Genomic DNA, 17,965 nt, shown 5'->3' on the forward strand with positions numbered 1-17,965 from the left:
CAAGGCCTCGTATGGTAAAAATATTTGTATTGTCATACATATGGTTGTTTGTTTTTGTTTGGCTGTATTCTATTCTTTTCCTATTTACATATATTAAATAAAAAACAATACAAGTACCTCTGTCAGCTGTTTGGTACACATGCTTGCTTGGAACTAGATGGCGCTGTGTCAATTGGCCAGTTATTATTATTGTACTCAATCATTGAATATTTAATCATTCAAGCTAATATATGACTATACAGGTGGAATGTCAATGTAATGTCATTGCTTGACTGCATGTACTGTCACTTTTTTTCAAGATTATGTTGTATTTGAATTTGAATATTATGAAAATTTTTAATCTTCTCTATTTTAAAAATATTACTTGATATTATAGTTCTATATTAATTTGTATTCTAATGCTATAAAATTCGTGACATATGAATTACAGATAGAAGAAGTATCGATTGTTTCCCGGTTTTTAATTATTAATTTAATTTACATGTTTCATATTCCCAAAATTACATGTTCTTACTTTATATTTTGCTGATTTTACATCTCTTCACACTAAAAGTGAATTTACTGTAGTGTACACTTTATTTTCGTCTCACAATAGTAATACGAATAATACCTCAAAATTGTTGATATGAGTATTTTGCACAAGAAAAACAATTGTAGTTTTCTAGATCATTATGGATTTATTTCTAATATATATAAAAATATTAATACAAATGGCCAAATACTTTCATATGTGTTGTCAGCAAAATTGTTTCATATCTTGAGTAATGGACATACACTTAATAGAAAAAGGTTGAAAGGGAAGAGTTCTGATGACCCTCATGAAGAGGTTTGTTGTTCTTAAAAAATTTATATTTTTCCCTGAAACTTTAAAAATTGCTTTTGTAAAGATAATGTAAGTATGTTAAATTTCCATTAATATTATTTTCATAATTTTTTTTTATATATTAAAAATAAAATATATATTAAAATAAAAAAAAAATTGTAAGTATATTAATATTGCTTAGAATATTAGAATTGATGTTTGATGAACTGGAAGATATAAAGAGTTTGGGTAATTTTAAGAAATTTATCAGTACAGTGCTTGGATATTGATGTAAATTTTTCCGAATATTTCCATGTGGAATGTTTTAATGAAAGTTGAAGCTTAATTAGCCCACATTTTATTTTTACAGGCCACAAAGGTAAGGTTAAAGTATGAAGCTGTTTTGTTGGAAATAGAGTCTAACTTAAAGGAGAAAATACATCACAAAAATAATGTTTCAAATGTTGACAATATCCGAGATTTTTCAAAAGAATTATTGGAACGAACCATATTCGACCATGTAGGAACTAATGGTGGTAACAACTCAAATACATCTGTTAAACACAAAATTGGTAATGATGATTTTTTAATTCCATATAACTGTAGGTAAGTTGTATAAATTTCAGATTTAGATGAAACTTTTTAGTAATATAGCTTATAGATCAGAACAATATGTACACTATTATTTGAAAAGATATTATGCAAATTGTGTGAAATATAATAGTAAATATCAAGTACATGTGATACAGATGAAGTTGAGTGGATCAATTAGTTACAGTATATTTGTAAAGTCATAAGTCAGTCTCAGTAACTGAACCTAGTGAACCTAGGAAATTTATACCAACTGTTAATAGAATTCAATTATATTATACAATTTATATTTTGATTGTTTTAGATTCTATTGTGGATGTGTCTTGGAACAGTGTCTTAAATTAGAGGGCAATAAGTATAATATAGTTATAGCAGATCCGCCATGGTGGAACAAGTACATAAGGAGATTAAAAGGGTCTAATAATAAGTTAAGGTAGGTATTTAATGTTCCCTAAATGTTTATAAGCTTGTAATTATAAAAATTCTATAGCCATTGACAATTTGTTTTGTTATTTTAGCTTACTTGGTATATGTTGATTTTTATAATAATATCTGCACCTATAATGATTCTTATTTAGTTCCATATTCAAGAATTAAGAACAACATAACAATAATATCAATCTTTTACTAAGAAAGACATTTTATTTTACAGCTATTCTATGATGTACAATGAAGATATAGCGTCAATACCTTTAAAGACCTTACTAGCAACAAACTGTTTAGTTGCAGTTTGGTGTACAAATTCACCATCTAATATTGCAGCAGTAAAAAATATGATATTTCCCAACTGGGGTGTAGAGTATGTGGCAACATGGTATTGGTTAAAAGTGGACATTCAGTTGAAACCTGTATGTCCCTTCAGCACGGGATCTAAGAAACAGCCATATGAAAGGCTGATTATTGGAAAAGTTGGTGATGTGACTCATGTACCTGATGAACATTTATTTTTAAGTGTGCCAAGTGCCTTACATTCGCATAAACCTCCATTAGTAGGTAATAATTTATTACAATATAATTTCATGGATATGTAACTACATACATCTTAAATTACTTACTTTACATCTTAAATATAGAGTTATATGTACCAACTAGCTGATACCAGCTACTTCGTCTATATGAACCTTTCATCCAATATCTAATCCATTACAGATTATATTTTAAATATTATCTTCATGTCATGATTATGAGATCTGAGTTGTGAATTGGCAACAAACTTACATATAGGCACACTTATATTGTTGTAAGAGGACATCCATATTCTCACGACTTTGGACGGAGTCACATCACTATAATTGATATTCTAGTATTAGTAGGCTATGCTGAAGGATATTTTTTATTTTCAGAATTACTGAAAGAGTATATTAATGAGAAAAATCCTGAAATACTGGAATTATTTGCCAGATATCTTCTGCCAAACACATGCAGTGTAGGCTATGAGCCTTTAAAATTACAACACACATCTTTGTATGAAGTGGTTAGTTGACAATAAATATTTAATTATGTTACATGATTTAATATTTTATTACCTTCTTTTTTTATTTAATCTGTATTTTTATAATATTCTTATATCTTTAATTTTATTTCTTTAAATCATTTTTCAGATTTACTAACAATAAGTTTATTAGGACCATTTTTTTAAAGTGTGCGTATTTTATGTATGTATAGGAAAAATAAAATAAATGGATAAAAATATTTTTATTTCCTAAAAATATACTAAAAGAAATTCGTATAAATAATATACTAATTTAATATTTCCTTAAGTATTAAAATAACACATTATTAAAGGATTGTTAACTCTTGCCGTTTGAGATTACGTTGGATTTTATATTCTTGGGATAACCGTCAGGGTTCATGGTCTGCCATTTCCAGAAGTCACTGCCTGCAATATAATCAGCCGGTTACTATTGAAATACTATTACGACGTTCCGAGAATTGTCCTAAGATATTATTATTATTACATATCTATACATCTATACTCTATACATATAAATAAAATTAGAGTGTCTGTTTGTAATATTGAAATAACCATTTTATACTGCATGCATATGAATATAAATACAGTACATGCATCAAAAAAACAATTTTTGTCTGTCTGTCTGTCTGTTTGTTCCGGCTAATCTTTAAAATGGCTGGACCGATTTTGACAGGACTTTTTTGGCAGGTTGCTGATGTAATAAGGAGTAACTTAGGCTATTGTAGTTTTAGAAAAATTCTATTATTTCAGAAAAATAAAGTTAAATTCCACGCGGACGAAGTTGCGGGAACAGCTAGTAATAAACTAATAAATAAAAACAATCGCGTATTTTTTTTATAGGTAAGTACTACTACTATTACTTATAAAAAATTTACGTGATAGGTGTATTTTAATGTAATTGCAAAGAAGCTGCAAGCTGAAGAATCTTAAGTGGTAACGTCGCCTATATAGAACAGCACCACGGATTAACATCGTGGTATGACTGTATGTGATACTTATGCGGTGTCATTCTGGAGGAATAAGATGTCATAATTTAAATATTAGCATAAAGCATTCTTTTTCTATTTAAATAAACTAAAAATACGAAATTTTATACTCCTCCGTCAATATTCGTAAAATGGGGTAAAAAAATTTTTGCTTCACGTATTAATTTAATGATACAGGCTTCATGAATGTTAATACTTACACATATCTTCAATTGTATATTTGGTGGACCAGCCAAGTTGTTCTTTAGCCAGCGTCGCATCTGCCCACATTGCAGTTATGTCGCCCAGCCGCCTCTCAACATATTTCAGCGGGATTTTGGTCCCCGTTACTCTCTCGAACACGTCCACTAGCTCTTTCACAGATACTCCTTTCCCGGTACCTAAGTTGTACACCTATGCACAAAGATAAGTAAGGTACACGAATTAGAATGATTTCTATACTGTTATATATTCCTAATTATCGTCTCTCATTGGCCGGTTAGAAGCGCATTTAAGTTATTTATATGTCTCACATATTTCAAATAAAAAATCCCTTATAGAAAGATATAACCAGCATTGTTATCGATTTATTGGGTTTAGACTCGATTAGGTACGTTTTAAAAGAACAGTATAAATCTATATGACTCCAGAGCATACCTGGAGGATAAAAAAAAGCCATTGTGTAATGAACTTCTGTTAGTGAAATTACATATAATATGTTAATATACCTTGAGTCCAACATGGTTCTCGCTAATTAAATTCAATGCTGCCACATGACCACTCGCTAAATCCATTACGTGGATGTAGTCTCTTATACCTGCAGAAAAATAAATAGGTAATACAGTTTTTAATTTTTTATATTGCTATTAGTATCAATATATGCGAAAACATATTGTTATTAGTAACATAAAGGAAAAAGTTTTAGTTAAAAATTAAGATAATGAAAAGGTTTCTGACATCAGAATTCCAATACTGTTCTGCATATATATATATATATATATATATATATATATATTCACAAATATAAATGTTAAGTTTCTTTAATTAAGTACATTACATATTACTAACCAGTGAGTCCATGTAATAATGTATAATTGCACATTCCAACCTGTTACATCTATCTATAGATACATATTGTTCTTCTAATATATACTCACCGGTACCGTCTGGGGTATTGTAATCATTGCCAAAGACAGTGAGTACAGGCTTCTTCCCAAGCGCTACCTGTGCCATAAAGGGCATTAGGTTCGTGAACTCCTTGGTGGGGTCCTCGCCAATTAATCCAGACGGGTGAGCACCCACAGGGTTGAAGTAGCGTAGTGATATTATGTTCCATTTCTGCAAAAGTAATGATATATACTAAAACATTTTTATTTGTACGTTATACCGTTATATTAGGTTCATAGCTAAGCGTCAAACCTTTTGGCAAAATCGTAATTTTAGAATTTTACAGCCCGAGTGAGTATTACTAGAAGTTTTAATAAGATGTGTTCTTTAAATCAAATTAAATTCACATTACAATTCAATGTTGTTAAGGGATTAAATCGATTTACTCGTATGTTACAGAATGTATAAATTGTTCAATTGAATTTCTTGCCAGTTCTTCTCAATTGGATCTATATACTGAACTGGATGGTAGGGAAAAATTATAATATAAAAAAAATTACGTTCATAAGCGGCTCAAATGTACATGAATAAATGATTTATAATTTGAATTTGAATTTGTTTATGCCAGAGCAAATACTTTACACGAAATCTTTTGTTTGGGTCCCTACATTTATCTCCACCAATTCAGCCAGATGCAAGGTACCTACGTTGTAAGAAGTGTTACAATTGGAGGGAAAAAATATTGAATCCATCGAAATGACAAAATATGGAGGCATCTCCGGAATGGCAACGCATGAGGCCTAGTAGGTAGCTAGTACTGCTCGTCCTTACTATTACTTGCCACGGGCATTACTTAATAAACTGATGTCCGTGGCGAGAGAGATGCACTCTTCATGTATATAGGCTGTCAGTATGTTTTCCACACCAGTTACATAAAAAATATGATGAACTTTCATTAATGTAATTAAAATGTAATATAATATTTTTGAATCGATTTTATCAAGTTGTATATACCCTTCGTGATTATACCGGTTTTTGCGCGAGATTGAAGGTACGTAACCATATGACATACATATATTCGTATACTCTAACCGCGTTCAATGCGCCTTCAACAACCTTGAACCTCAAAATAGTAGGTCAAACCAACTGGTTATTGACACATTCATAGTGGCCATACGATGCTGACTAAATTATGAATACTTATGAGAGAATTAGGGCAACAGATACCTATTTTACTCGACATACTCTTTGTACTAGGCTCATTATGGTTTAGGTACAGAGAACCAAGGAAGTCTCTGTTTTCATATAAATCTTGATTATCAAAAACTATTTCAAAATTGGCATTCTACTTTTTCTTTATTTGTTTTCATTTATTATATAATACTGGTGAATTTTAGAGCTTCACCACATTCCATACCCCTGTAAGATTTTAATGAAATGGATGGTGACTCTCCTTAACTGTCTCATATCAGTCGGACGTAACGTAACGTATGACGGACACGACTTTAGACTTAGGGCATCGCTAGAAGGTCGAAGTTAGTATTTTTGTAGCCGGTCGGTACAAACTCTCGTTAGCATAACAATATGTATTTATTTTATAATTTATTAAGTGATGAATTATGATTAAGACCGTCGTAGCCTAGTGATTCACTACCCGGAATTACGCCTAAGAGGTCGAGCGTACAAATCTGGCAGACACAAAAAATAACTTTGTGTGTTAATTTCTGAAACGGCGATATCAAATCAAAAATGTATACGAGAGGCGGTGTTAGATTTGCTCCTTACCGTGTTGGATTCAAGCGAAGGGCAAAATAAAAACATCGGCAGTTCTGCACATGCCTCTGACCTCCCCCATCCGGTATAACAGTCGTAGTCGTAACATACCAATATGTTCGTGTTCTTTAGTTATGATTAGGTAACTACATAGAATAATACCTTTTCTGCTGCGCTAAGGTCCTTCAGCATTTCCTCAATAAAATATTTAGTTCTGCCGTATACATTGGTAATATTACCAGTTGCATGCGTTTCAGTGATAGGCAGGCTTTCTGGTTCACCATAAACCGTGCACGATGACGAGAACACTAATTGATAGCAGTTATGAGAACGCATTATCTGTAAGGATATGAGAATGCTTTAACTACTATTTTTTAAATTAATGATGATGGGGAAGAAGTCAGTAAATTGTTTAACCCATCGAGGGTGTAGTATAATGTATTTGTAGTAGAGTAAATACATATGTAGGTATAAAGCAGGTAGAAATAGCTGCCGGAAGAAACTATCGAAGAAAGTGGAGTAAACTACTGTATGTCAAATTTCTCCGGAATTCGGCACAATGTTTAACTTACACTGCCAACACTACTTACAGAATTTATTCAAGTATTCGATTAAGTATGGAATGTTGCAATAAATTATACAACATAAAAATTAATTTACATACATATTACAGGCATATTAATAATTAACAATCACAGAAAAATGTAAAGTATGACATTGACGATAGTATAAAAGGAGTACGGGTCATAACGATTCTAATACTTCAATTTACGTTAACACTATCTCCAAGAATAATGAGTGAAAAATATATACTTAGGATACACTTGGTTATCTATATTTCATGTGTTCGCAGAATCTGTCTGTCCTATTATATGATATGATAATGACTAACCTCCAATAAGTTAAGCATTCCAAGAAGATTATTTTGATAGTATAGCAATGGCTGCTGCATTGATTCACCAACGGCCTTTAACGCGGCAAAATGGATTACACAGTCTATTTTATGCTGAAAAAAAAAAACAGATTTTTATTTATTTGTTTGATTGCATTTGCATAATTCTTTCATTTCACCCATATTTTCTGAAATGTGAGTACATATCAGAAAAAAAATTATGATTTTTTTATTAATAAACGGGCTTCACTCTCTTGTTAGTCTTGTTGATTACCTAAAGGTATTTTAAGTTGATACATAATCTCTTTCGCGGGTAGGCGGTTAAAAAAGTAACAGCTGAGTTTTGTTATCACTCCAATTTTATTTATTTATAAATAGTAAAACTCTATTTTTTTTACAAAATTATTTTTATATTTAACATAGACATACTTATGTTGTGATAGTTGTAATTTAATTACCTGCAAGAAGCCGCTGAACCACTTTTCACTACTATACTATATAAAACATTCATACAATGGCAAGCATACTGGATGTACTCAAAACACAAGCCATCCTGGAGAAGACACTTAACGATCGTCTTAACACCTTTGAGGCGCAACTAAAAGCTCCAGCGGGCGAAGTCAGTCTGAAGCATCTGAATGAAGAGTTCCGGTGTTTCCGTGATCAAATCAATACCTCTGTAAGTTTATTGCGGCAGCAAATAAGTCATCTAATAGCAGGCATGGATGCCATTGAAAATCGTCACCGAAAAAAGTTCCTGCTCTTGGGTGGTATAGATGAAAGGACAAATGAGAGTGTTCGGGAAGCTACAGTCACTGTCATAACCAAGCATCTTGGAATTCAAGAATTAACACCAGACAAACTTGTAGTCTGTCATCGCCTGGGAGCTCCTTCAGTGGGTCGCTGTCGCCCTATTCTCATTAAGTTCAATGATCCATCACTTCGTCAAACAATCTGGGCAAAAAAGTCTCTATTTAAGGGCAGCTCGTATTTATTGTCCGAGTATTTGACACGCATGAGGCAGTCGCTGTTTATTGAAGCTCGGAAGCATTTCGGGATCAATAAAGTCTGGACTTTGGATGGTGTCATAAGCGTAAAGCTTCCTGATAATTCGCGGGTTAAAATATTCATGTTAGAGGATTTAGAAAAGCTGATCGCTATGCAGAAGCCAATGGAATCTTCTGTAGCCCCGGTTGTGGACAGTGCAGCCTCTAGTAGTAGGTCTACATCTGCCGCCCCCAAGTATCATCGGTCTACGAGAGCGACTAAGAAATGAACTGCCGTTAGTAATGTTAAAGTGTGTATCTTTTGTTCTTCATTTTCTCATTCTGATCCCAAACTTGCATCACTTAATCTGTTATACACCAGCTGTTGTTGCTCGATCGATATAGTAGTAAACATTATCTTCTCTCTTAGCTTAATACTTCATTACCTACACTTATTTCCCAAAGTACCGTTCAGATGTTTCAATAATTGCATGTATATTTAATACCTTCTAATATTGTTTATATTCTGATTACCGTTTTAATTTTGTAATGTTATAAACTTATATTTTTATAGTTGTCGTCACATATGTCAATTTGACACATGTCGTATGTCAGTGTCATACCGATTGACATTTCAATTTCTAACTCTTTGACGTAACATCCATAGCAAGTTGAGACAGTGATAATTTTCTTTTTTTATGTATTAATGTTTGCGTTTTGTTTCACCAGTCTGTATATGTAAATAATATGCGCTAAGTCTCGTGTTTTTATAAATAATATTTGTTACAGCGAGCCGGCAGGTAAATAAATTACAAAGCGTTTTTGGCTTTTATATTTGTATTACTTTAATATTTTACTTATATTGCATATTTTTATTTTTACAATTATACATTTAATATATATATTATTATATACACTCAATGCCCTCAGACGACGACTCATTTCATTCAGCATGTGATAGTAGTAGTTTATCTTTGTGTTCTGCTGACTCTTCTTTCAATGATAACATCAGTATTAAAAACTTATTATGTGATAAATTGTTACAATCTAATTTCTTTAACATATGCCACATTAATGCGCAAAGTGTGCCGGCACATCATACCGATTTACTCGACTCTTTTTCTGAGCCTAATCTCCAAGCTATACTCATATCCGAATCGTGGTTAAAACCTGCTTTGCCATCTACCACATACGCCCTTCCTGGTTATATACTAATCAGAAATGACCGCACGGGTAAGGGTGGAGGCGGTGTCGCGATTTATTTGCGTAGTCACATTCCCTATAAAATAATTTTGTCATCTCCTTCTGAATACAGGGGTTCGGCAGAGCTTTTGTTTATAGAGATCGACTTTAATGGGACGAAGGTTGCTGTTGGAGTTGTCTACTGTCCACCATTAACAGATTATTTCAGTGACCTTGATGACGCCATCGATATCATTAATACATCTTATAATCACGTCATCATCATGGGTGATTTTAATACTAACCTGCTGAATGACTCGGTGCAATCAAATAAGCTAAGGTCCATCTTCAATTCTGCGGATCTGACTATTTTATCTTTAAAACCGACCCATCAAAACACCGACACGGACGATTCCTGGCTGGACCTTATATGTACCTCCTTTATAGATAACGTTATTGATTATGGTCAAATCTCGGCTCCAGCATTTTCTCGTCATGATCTCTTGTTTCTTTCATACAAAATTAAACCATCTAAGCCAAAGCCGATCATCACCAGTGTTCGTAATTTTAACAGAATCAATGGCACATTGTTTAGACGCGATGCCGCAATTATTGACTGGAAGCCGCTGTTAGATGTTACCGACATAAACACTAAAATCTCCTTATTTAACTCAGCAATCTTATGTTTATTTGATAAGCATGCACCAGTTCATGTCGTGAAATTACGACGTCCGCCTGCTCCATGGATTACGGACGAAGTGCGTAAAGCAATGGCAAAAAGAGATAGGGCTTTTCGCACTTTTAAAAGGGAAAGAAATGCTTTAAACTTCCAGCACTTTAAATGTGCTAGAAATCGCTGCAATCAGATGGTAAGGGCTGCAAAACGCCGACATATCCACAATAACGTTTTAAATTCTCCTTCAACAGACGTATGGAAATTCCTCAATTCTCTTGGTTTTGGAAAAGCCCCAATCATCTCCAATTCAACTGTTCCAGCAAACGATCTCAATAAGCACTTTTCCTCTATAATACCATTCAATGTAATCACAAAACAATCCACCTTACAGGAAATTAAATCCATGTCTGCACTTTCTTCCGACTCTTTCACGTTTTCTCCAGTAACTGAGGACGACATACGTAAGGCAGTTTTATCCATAAAATCAAATGCTAAAGGCTATGACGAAGTGAGTAGAACTATGGTCCTTTTCTTATTAGACACAATCCTTCCTATCCTTACTCATATCGTCAATTTCTCTCTATCTTCAGGCAGTTTTCCCAAATTGTGGCTAAAAGCATTTGTTATCCCTCTTGCCAAAGTCTCCAATCCAACTCTTCCCAATCATTTCAGACCTATCTCTATTTTGCCTTTTCTATCGAAAGTTCTTGAAATTACGGTACATAAACAAGTATCTTACTTTATAAATAATTGTAACTTCCTTACTCCTTTCCAGTCTGGTTTTCGGGCTAGTCACAGTACTACCACTGCGTTACTTAATGTAACTGAAGACTTCCGTGAAGGTATGGAGAACACTCGACTTACTATTCTAGTTCTAATTGACTTCTCCAACGCCTTCAACTGTGTTGATCATGACTTAATCCTAACCCTACTTTCTCAACTCAACTTTTCGTCTTCAGCACTGGATTGGTTCTCTTCTTATCTTCGTGGTCGCCAGCAGGCCGTTCGCTCCGGGCAGGACTTATCTGACTGGTGTGAGTTGGTCGCCGGTGTTCCACAAGGCGGTATTCTTTCTCCCCTCCTTTTTTCTCTATTTATTAATCTAGTTGTCTCCCATCTCAGTTGCTCTTACCACCTGTATGCAGATGATTTGCAACTTTATGTACAATCGGACATTAATGACATCTCTGCGGCCGTAGACCGTCTCAATGCTGATCTCGACAACATAGCTCGTTGGTCCCATCGTTTTGGCATATCGGTTAATCCGAACAAATGCCAAGCAATAATTATAGGGAGCTCAAAACTTCTCCCAAAATTAAACTCGGCAAATTTGTATGTACGGTTTGAGAATAATATCATCCCTTTCTGTCCCAGCGTAAAAAACCTAGGTCTTCTTATCGACCCGACACTTCAATGGCATTTGCAGGTAGCGGAGATATCTCGCAGGGTCACAGGTATTCTCCGTGTTCTATATCGGTTTAAATTCTTTCTCCCACCTTCCACTAAATTGCTCCTCGTCCAATCACTTATACTTCCGCATTTTGATTATGCTGACGTGTGTCTTACTAACCTCTCCCAAGATCAGTTGAATAAGTTGGACCGTCTCCTTAACAACTGTATCCGGTTCATTTTTGGACTGCGAAAGTATGACCACGTCTCTAAATTTCGCTCACAACTTAAATGGTTGTCAATTCGTAACCGCAGAGACCTGCGTATCCTTTGCACACTCTTCTCTATTATTTTCGACCTTTCTTCTCCTACTTATCTGAAAGATAGATTTCGGTTCATCAGCGACTCCCATCCCCGTAACCTTCGCTCAGCTCATAACCTCCTTCTCTTTACTCCTTCCCATCATTCAACCTTTATGTCCAACTCTTTCACAGTCACGGCAATTAACCTTTGGAATGCGTTACCTGTAGACCTGCGCAGAACACAGAGTAAACCCATTTTTAAAAAGAAACTTTTTAACTACCTACTGAGTCGCCAGAATGAGCTATAACTGTTTGGCGTTGAATTAAGAGTATTATATTCATATATCTATATATATATTTATATATATGTACATTATATATCACATTTATATTTATATCGTGTATATATTATTTTATTTTATGTAATTTTTGTATCCATATCATACATAGTATTTTTATTTATTTATGTATATTTTAGTTGTATATTATATTTATATATCTACTATATAGTTTTTATTGTCACAGTTTTTCGCCACTACTGCCCTACAACGCTTTCTATTTGTACCTAAAGGTTAGCTGGTAGAGAATGCCATATGGCATTAAGCTCGCCTTTTGTACACGTGTTTTTTGTACAATAAAGAATAAAAAAAAAAAAAAAATCTCATTTCAAATTGTGTTATAACTGCATCTATTGTGATTTACAGTATATTACCTATGTTTTGTCTGTAATATTACCTACAGATATGCATTGACATTATCTAAGCCTAAATGAAGAACGACCGCGGCTACATATTATTTAGGTTTACCTATCAGTTATATAACTGCGATGACTAAATGCTGCCGAATATTGTATAATAAATAAGTTTTCATAATTTTTTGTTTTGCAAATCTAACAAAACCTCATGTAACCATTTCACTACTACATGTTTTAAAGAGCTACTACCGAACATGGTTTTCTATAATCATGCGGCGTTATTTTGTACTGTATTTCTCTGAGTTATTATCTAGGTATCGATCTTATCCAATTCTAGGTAGTAGGTACGTACACACCTAGGTCATATATTAACGATAGAAAAATTATTAATTACATTCTCTAACTCTCCATTTGTTCCTTTAAGAGAAATATTAATTAGACACGATTTTTTAATTATGATGTTCCCAAATTATAAACGGTATTAATTCTTTTCGCAGTCAATAAGTTTACTCCCATGATAAATAGACTCATCTGAGTATTTTCGTTAAAATTGTAATCAGTTTTTCTGCAGAAAAAGATACTCGTATTCTCTATTAGTAAACTTAGGCTAACAATAGTAATGTCAACGAATGTTTCGTTGATATCTTAGAAAACCATACCTTGTCGAAAATATCCCTAATCTCTGATTTATTCAGTAAGTCTGCTTTGTAAAAAGTTATTTTCTTGCCAGTGATCTGTTCAGCACGTTGTAAAGCTGGAGATCCCTGCTCATCACCCACAGCATTTGCGAAGTTATCAATGGCCACCACTTCATGGCCAGCTTTTAGCAAGTCCACCACGCAATGACTCCCGATATAGCCAGCACCACCAGTCACTAATATTGTCTTGAACCTCGGCATATTTTTCATTTATTATCTGTGAAATTAAAAAAAATAAATTTGTAATTATTTATTGTACTCTACATTATCTGCCATGGTAGAATGGTGTAATTCCGGCAGATCCATGAGTCCAGCAGGCAGTGACGCTCATAGGCATGTGTCTATCAATTGTTTAGAATCCATTTATGTACAATAGTACAAGCTACGTACAGATTAAGACTAGATGCCGCTGTGTGAATTGTTCAGGGTTTTCAATAAATAAGCCTGTACAAAAAAATCACCCAAATAATAATTTTATGAGATTTTTAGAGTCCGACTCAATTTTAATAGACATGTTTTTACAAGTATATGTATGCACATCATATACTTTTATATACGGCATGACAACGACCTCATCCGCTATGCTTCTTTCGGAAATTTCTTTAAGTGTCGTCCTTTTTCTTCCTCGACTCTTTATTAATGTGTGTATTTATAAGGATAGGAGCTTATAAATCCACTCATTAGTTACAAATAGTTCACTATGCTCAACTGCACATATCCATTCCCTCTAAAAACAATAAGCCATTAGCTATAAGTTTCGTGGCCGTGGGATGTCACGTATATTGCAAAACACGACTCCTAGCCATCAATTAATGATAATCGTGTTTAACTTTAATGACGAATGATCATCAAAATTTGATTAGAGTGCTAAGTGGTTCTTTAATGTCATAGATCACATGGGGTACCTACTTGTATAGGAAAGGGTTCAATGATATTTGAAACCATAGGTAAAAGACGTATGTATATTGATATTTTAATTATGAACAGTGGTATTTTTTTATATTGTTGTGAATAAATTAGTTTGTAAAAATAAGTAGGTTAAGCCACCGACTGGTCCGGCAATAGTAAAAGATTGTGCAACTTCAAATTTATTGTTAATTTTAAAAATATTTACAATATGAGCGTTCTAATCCCGATTTCTGCAGACTTAACCTAGGTGGAACCTACATTTTGGTGCGACCTTGAACACTATAAAATTATTATAATGAAGATTGGAGGGACGCTATATATGAAAACTGTTTTTCATGAAACTCACAATTTAAATTTTCCATGGTACCAGCCAATCCGGAAATTATTAGGAATTACTTTCGAGGAGTTTCGTTTACTTATATGTGTACGTATAACCTTTCAAAAGTCACGATTGTTGTACAAATACCTAGTTGGCGTAGTCCTTGGAATTTTAGTAAGATTCATGATTTCACTTGAATATAATGACATCACATCTGATATTATATGTACTTAATCACTACTGCAGGAATGTTGCCTACAACATCCTTAATACCTATATTATGTTATTATAAACTACATACCAACATATTATCGCAGATAGACAAGTGAGGGGGAGATGTTATTTTATTTGTAGATTATACAACAAAGTAGAAAACCAAGCGACACAAGAAGTATAACGATTTAGTTATATTTCTTGTATCGCTATTTCGCTGTCGATATACCTACAAATAAACCATTTTAATATGATACAACACTAAAGCTAAAAAAATAAAGCTGTTGTAGATAAGTGTCGATTTCGGATAGGTACTAATGTTGCATTAGGTAACGAATTTTTTATTTTATTTTCTAAGGTATCCAAAATATTTTCAAATTGATAGCATTAGTAGTTTCTGAAATACCTGTACCTACTATATCTACTATAATTCTGTGACGGACGGAGAAAGACCGCACTATTTAGTTATAATATTTATATATTAGATTTCATTTTCACATAAAATTGAAAATTCTATGACATAAATCTAATTCAGTTGATTTTTAGTAGATTCCTCTGGCTTGGGCAATACATTAAAAATAATAAAAAAACAATCTATACATCTATACTCTATACACATAAATAAAATTGGAGTGTCTGTTTGTAATATTGAAATAACCGTTTTTTAATACATGCATATGAATATAAATACGGTACATACACCAAAAGATTTTTTTTTTACAATTTTTGTTTGTCTGTCTGTTTGTTCTGGCTAATCTCTGTAATGGCTGGACCGATTTTCACGGAACTTTTATTGGCAGGTAGCTGATGTAATAAGGAGTAACTTAGGCTACCTTTTTTTATAAAATTAAGTTAAATTCCACGCGGACAAAGTCGTGTGTACAGCTAGTTATAAATATAAAAACAGTCAACAAGTCGTTACAAGACGTTATTTAATGTATTAGGGCGCAAAATCCCAATTTTATGATTTAGGTGTGAACAGGAAAAATATTAGTGATAATAATTAATATAGGTAGCTTATATTGATAAGACAATATTAAAAAATAAATCTGTTCCTATCGCTATTGCCGATTAGTTAATATATATGTAAACATCTATTATATCTACGAAAGCAATTTTTAAATTTTTATGTAATTAGTATTTGTTGACAATTAATTTGATGTTCGAACATTTGTCATATTGCGCCCGTAATATTATGCGTTACCATACCAGAGATTTTATTGTCTCATCTCACCCTACAATCGAAATATCTTATAAAGGCTGGAATAGATGAGACTGAGGTACCCACGCACACGTCTATTCAGTTTTCTTCGATTAGTTAATAAAATAAATTAACTTCTCAAACAAGGAATTTTTTAAAAATAAAATTAATAATATAGACGTAATCAATAAGGAATCAAATGAGAGAAAGTATCACCTAAAAACTACTGAACGGATTTTGATTGGGTTTTCTCTGATGTTATGCCTAAGGTCCACGGAATCTTAGAATAGGAGAAATTTAGACACATACTCTTTAGGAGACTTTAAATTAAATATATCTACAAATTATTAAAATCAATTCTCGTTAAAGTAACGTAAAAAATGTGATCCAATGAGAACTTCTGTTTTAAAAACGTTCATAATATACATTGTATGTTGCTAATAATGCGATGCCGAACAGGCTTGTTTCTTGGTATTCCCATATTAGTCAGCCGGTTACTTGCTTTGCTGCTGTACATAATTGCTTATGAGTTTACTGCCACCAGATTCCATTCTATCCTGCAAAACCGAGCCTTTTTTTTCTTGATTTGAATAATCTTTTGGGGTCATATACCTTTGATTATAGGGTTGTCTCCTATGTATTGATCCACTAATAAAGAATCTCTACGACCTATGTTACTATTAAACCTTTTATCCTTCTCAGAATGTCTCCACGCGGACCGCCGTAAAAACTATATCTAGTGATTAATTTCAGGCGAATTGCCTTGAATTTCGACTAATTTTCCTGCACTGGTGTTCTGCTAGTTTATAACTAAAAGTAGACAGCCGGTCATCATCATCTAAACAAAAATTATTTTCCTCCTTCAAGTTTTCGTGACAAGTTGAAGCAGGTAAAACCATTTTTCAATTACGACAATTGTGGCATTATATTGAGACTGGATAATAAAGCTATCTGTACAATTTAATTAACTAAACCACACTGCTCTAGTTGGGAAATAGGAAAAATATCTACGTAGGTATTTTAATTTATTCAGATTACACTACTGAATAAATTGAGAAGCAAACAACCGCAATTTTAAATTGTTTTATTTCGACGGTTTTAAGAATGTACCAGATAAAGTTACTACTATTTATTATCTTATTACTAAGTTATTATCTAAAATAATATTTAGTAAGATTTCTCATACTTTTATTAAATGAATATTTAAAACTAATCTAGTTTTATTAAGTTTCGGTCACAGTAACAATGACATACGAAATAAATATATATTGGAATCGAAATATTTTGATTAAAATATATAAAATTCTAATTAAATCTTTTCCGGATAACTACATTGTAATTTTATTGTAAATAAATTATATAATTATAGATAATAATTATATTTGTCTTAAAACTTTTAATTTTCTATGATATACTTGGGTATGGTGTAGACCATATACAATGCGTAAGTGAGAGAACACAAACAAATCTAAACACATAACTGTTTTTATAGAAAACCGCTCACTTTCTTGACAGCACACCGCACCGTTAGACGAAAGTCATACTCACCGATCGTTGCTTAATAAATAATACACAACACGTACTGATCGTAATATATATAAACAATATTAACTCAATCGATAAATAAACTTGACACTAGCCGACGCGTCGGCACTGTTTATAAGTTGCAGCGCATCTGTGGCGGTGCGCAGGCGCAGGCATCGCATGATGTCAATGATGTCTTGGACATGGTGTACGTCACTGGTGTAGTTTGCAAAACTGGTGAGCTGTAATCACATAGGGGCGACCGTGG

General features: G+C 33.0%; 2 protein-coding genes across 5 annotated transcripts; one reads left to right on the top strand and one right to left on the bottom strand.

Annotated features, from left to right (window-relative positions):
- Positions 1-334: 334 nt before the first annotated feature.
- Positions 335-2,949, top strand: LOC131848961 (N(6)-adenine-specific methyltransferase METTL4). Of its 2 annotated transcripts, none has more exons than XM_059198932.1 (5): positions 335-826; positions 1,173-1,408; positions 1,698-1,826; positions 2,046-2,386; positions 2,737-2,949. In XM_059198932.1, the coding sequence occupies exons 1-5, from the start codon at positions 626-628 to the stop codon at positions 2,874-2,876; spliced, it is 1,047 nt and encodes a 348-aa protein (XP_059054915.1). In that variant the 5' UTR covers positions 335-625; the 3' UTR covers positions 2,877-2,949. The 2 variants fall into 2 exon arrangements, with proteins under 2 accessions (XP_059054915.1, XP_059054916.1); XM_059198933.1 differs by having other exon boundaries at positions 2,046-2,382; positions 2,737-2,817.
- Positions 2,950-3,069: 120 nt separating this feature from the next.
- LOC131848955 (UDP-glucose 4-epimerase-like) lies at positions 3,070-17,862 on the bottom strand. 3 transcript variants are annotated; one of them, XM_059198919.1, is made up of 8 exons: positions 17,722-17,862; positions 13,493-13,748; positions 7,605-7,718; positions 6,875-7,051; positions 4,990-5,170; positions 4,561-4,649; positions 4,054-4,246; positions 3,070-3,272 (listed from the first exon to the last, which is right to left on the bottom strand). In XM_059198919.1, the coding sequence occupies exons 2-8, from the start codon at positions 13,739-13,741 to the stop codon at positions 3,184-3,186; spliced, it is 1,092 nt and encodes a 363-aa protein (XP_059054902.1). In that variant the 5' UTR covers positions 13,742-13,748; positions 17,722-17,862; the 3' UTR covers positions 3,070-3,183. The 3 variants fall into 3 exon arrangements, with proteins under 3 accessions (XP_059054902.1, XP_059054904.1, XP_059054905.1); XM_059198921.1 differs by having other exon boundaries at positions 17,678-17,862; XM_059198922.1 differs by having other exon boundaries at positions 17,655-17,862.
- Between the last annotated feature and the right edge of the window lie 103 nt (positions 17,863-17,965).

Source organism: Achroia grisella, unplaced genomic scaffold, assembly GCF_030625045.1.
Source record: "Achroia grisella isolate CSIRO2021 unplaced genomic scaffold, CSIRO_AGI_Agris_v1 utg6051, whole genome shotgun sequence".
Classification (NCBI taxonomy): Eukaryota; Metazoa; Arthropoda; class Insecta; order Lepidoptera; family Pyralidae; genus Achroia; species Achroia grisella.

What these genes read in the sequence shown, in the direction of transcription:
- LOC131848961 (XM_059198932.1), top strand. Translation starts at nt 626, where the DNA reads ATGAGTATTTTGCACAAGAAAAACAATTGTAGTTTTCTAGATCATTAT. An exon ending in TTAATTCCATATAACTGTAG is followed by an intron (nt 1,409 to 1,697) that starts GTAAGTTGTATA and finishes TGATTGTTTTAG; the next exon opens with ATTCTATTGTGGATGTGTCT. An exon ending in GCATAAACCTCCATTAGTAG is followed by an intron (nt 2,387 to 2,736) that starts GTAATAATTTAT and finishes TTTTATTTTCAG; the next exon opens with AATTACTGAAAGAGTATATT.
- LOC131848955 (XM_059198919.1), bottom strand. Translation starts at nt 13,741, where the DNA reads ATGAAAAATATGCCGAGGTTCAAGACAATATTAGTGACTGGTGGTGCT. An exon ending in TTAGGGATATTTTCGACAAG is followed by an intron (nt 7,719 to 13,492) that starts GTATGGTTTTCT and finishes TTTTTTTTTCAG; the next exon opens with CATAAAATAGACTGTGTAAT. An exon ending in AGAACCATGTTGGACTCAAG is followed by an intron (nt 4,247 to 4,560) that starts GTATATTAACAT and finishes CTTTGTGCATAG; the next exon opens with GTGTACAACTTAGGTACCGG.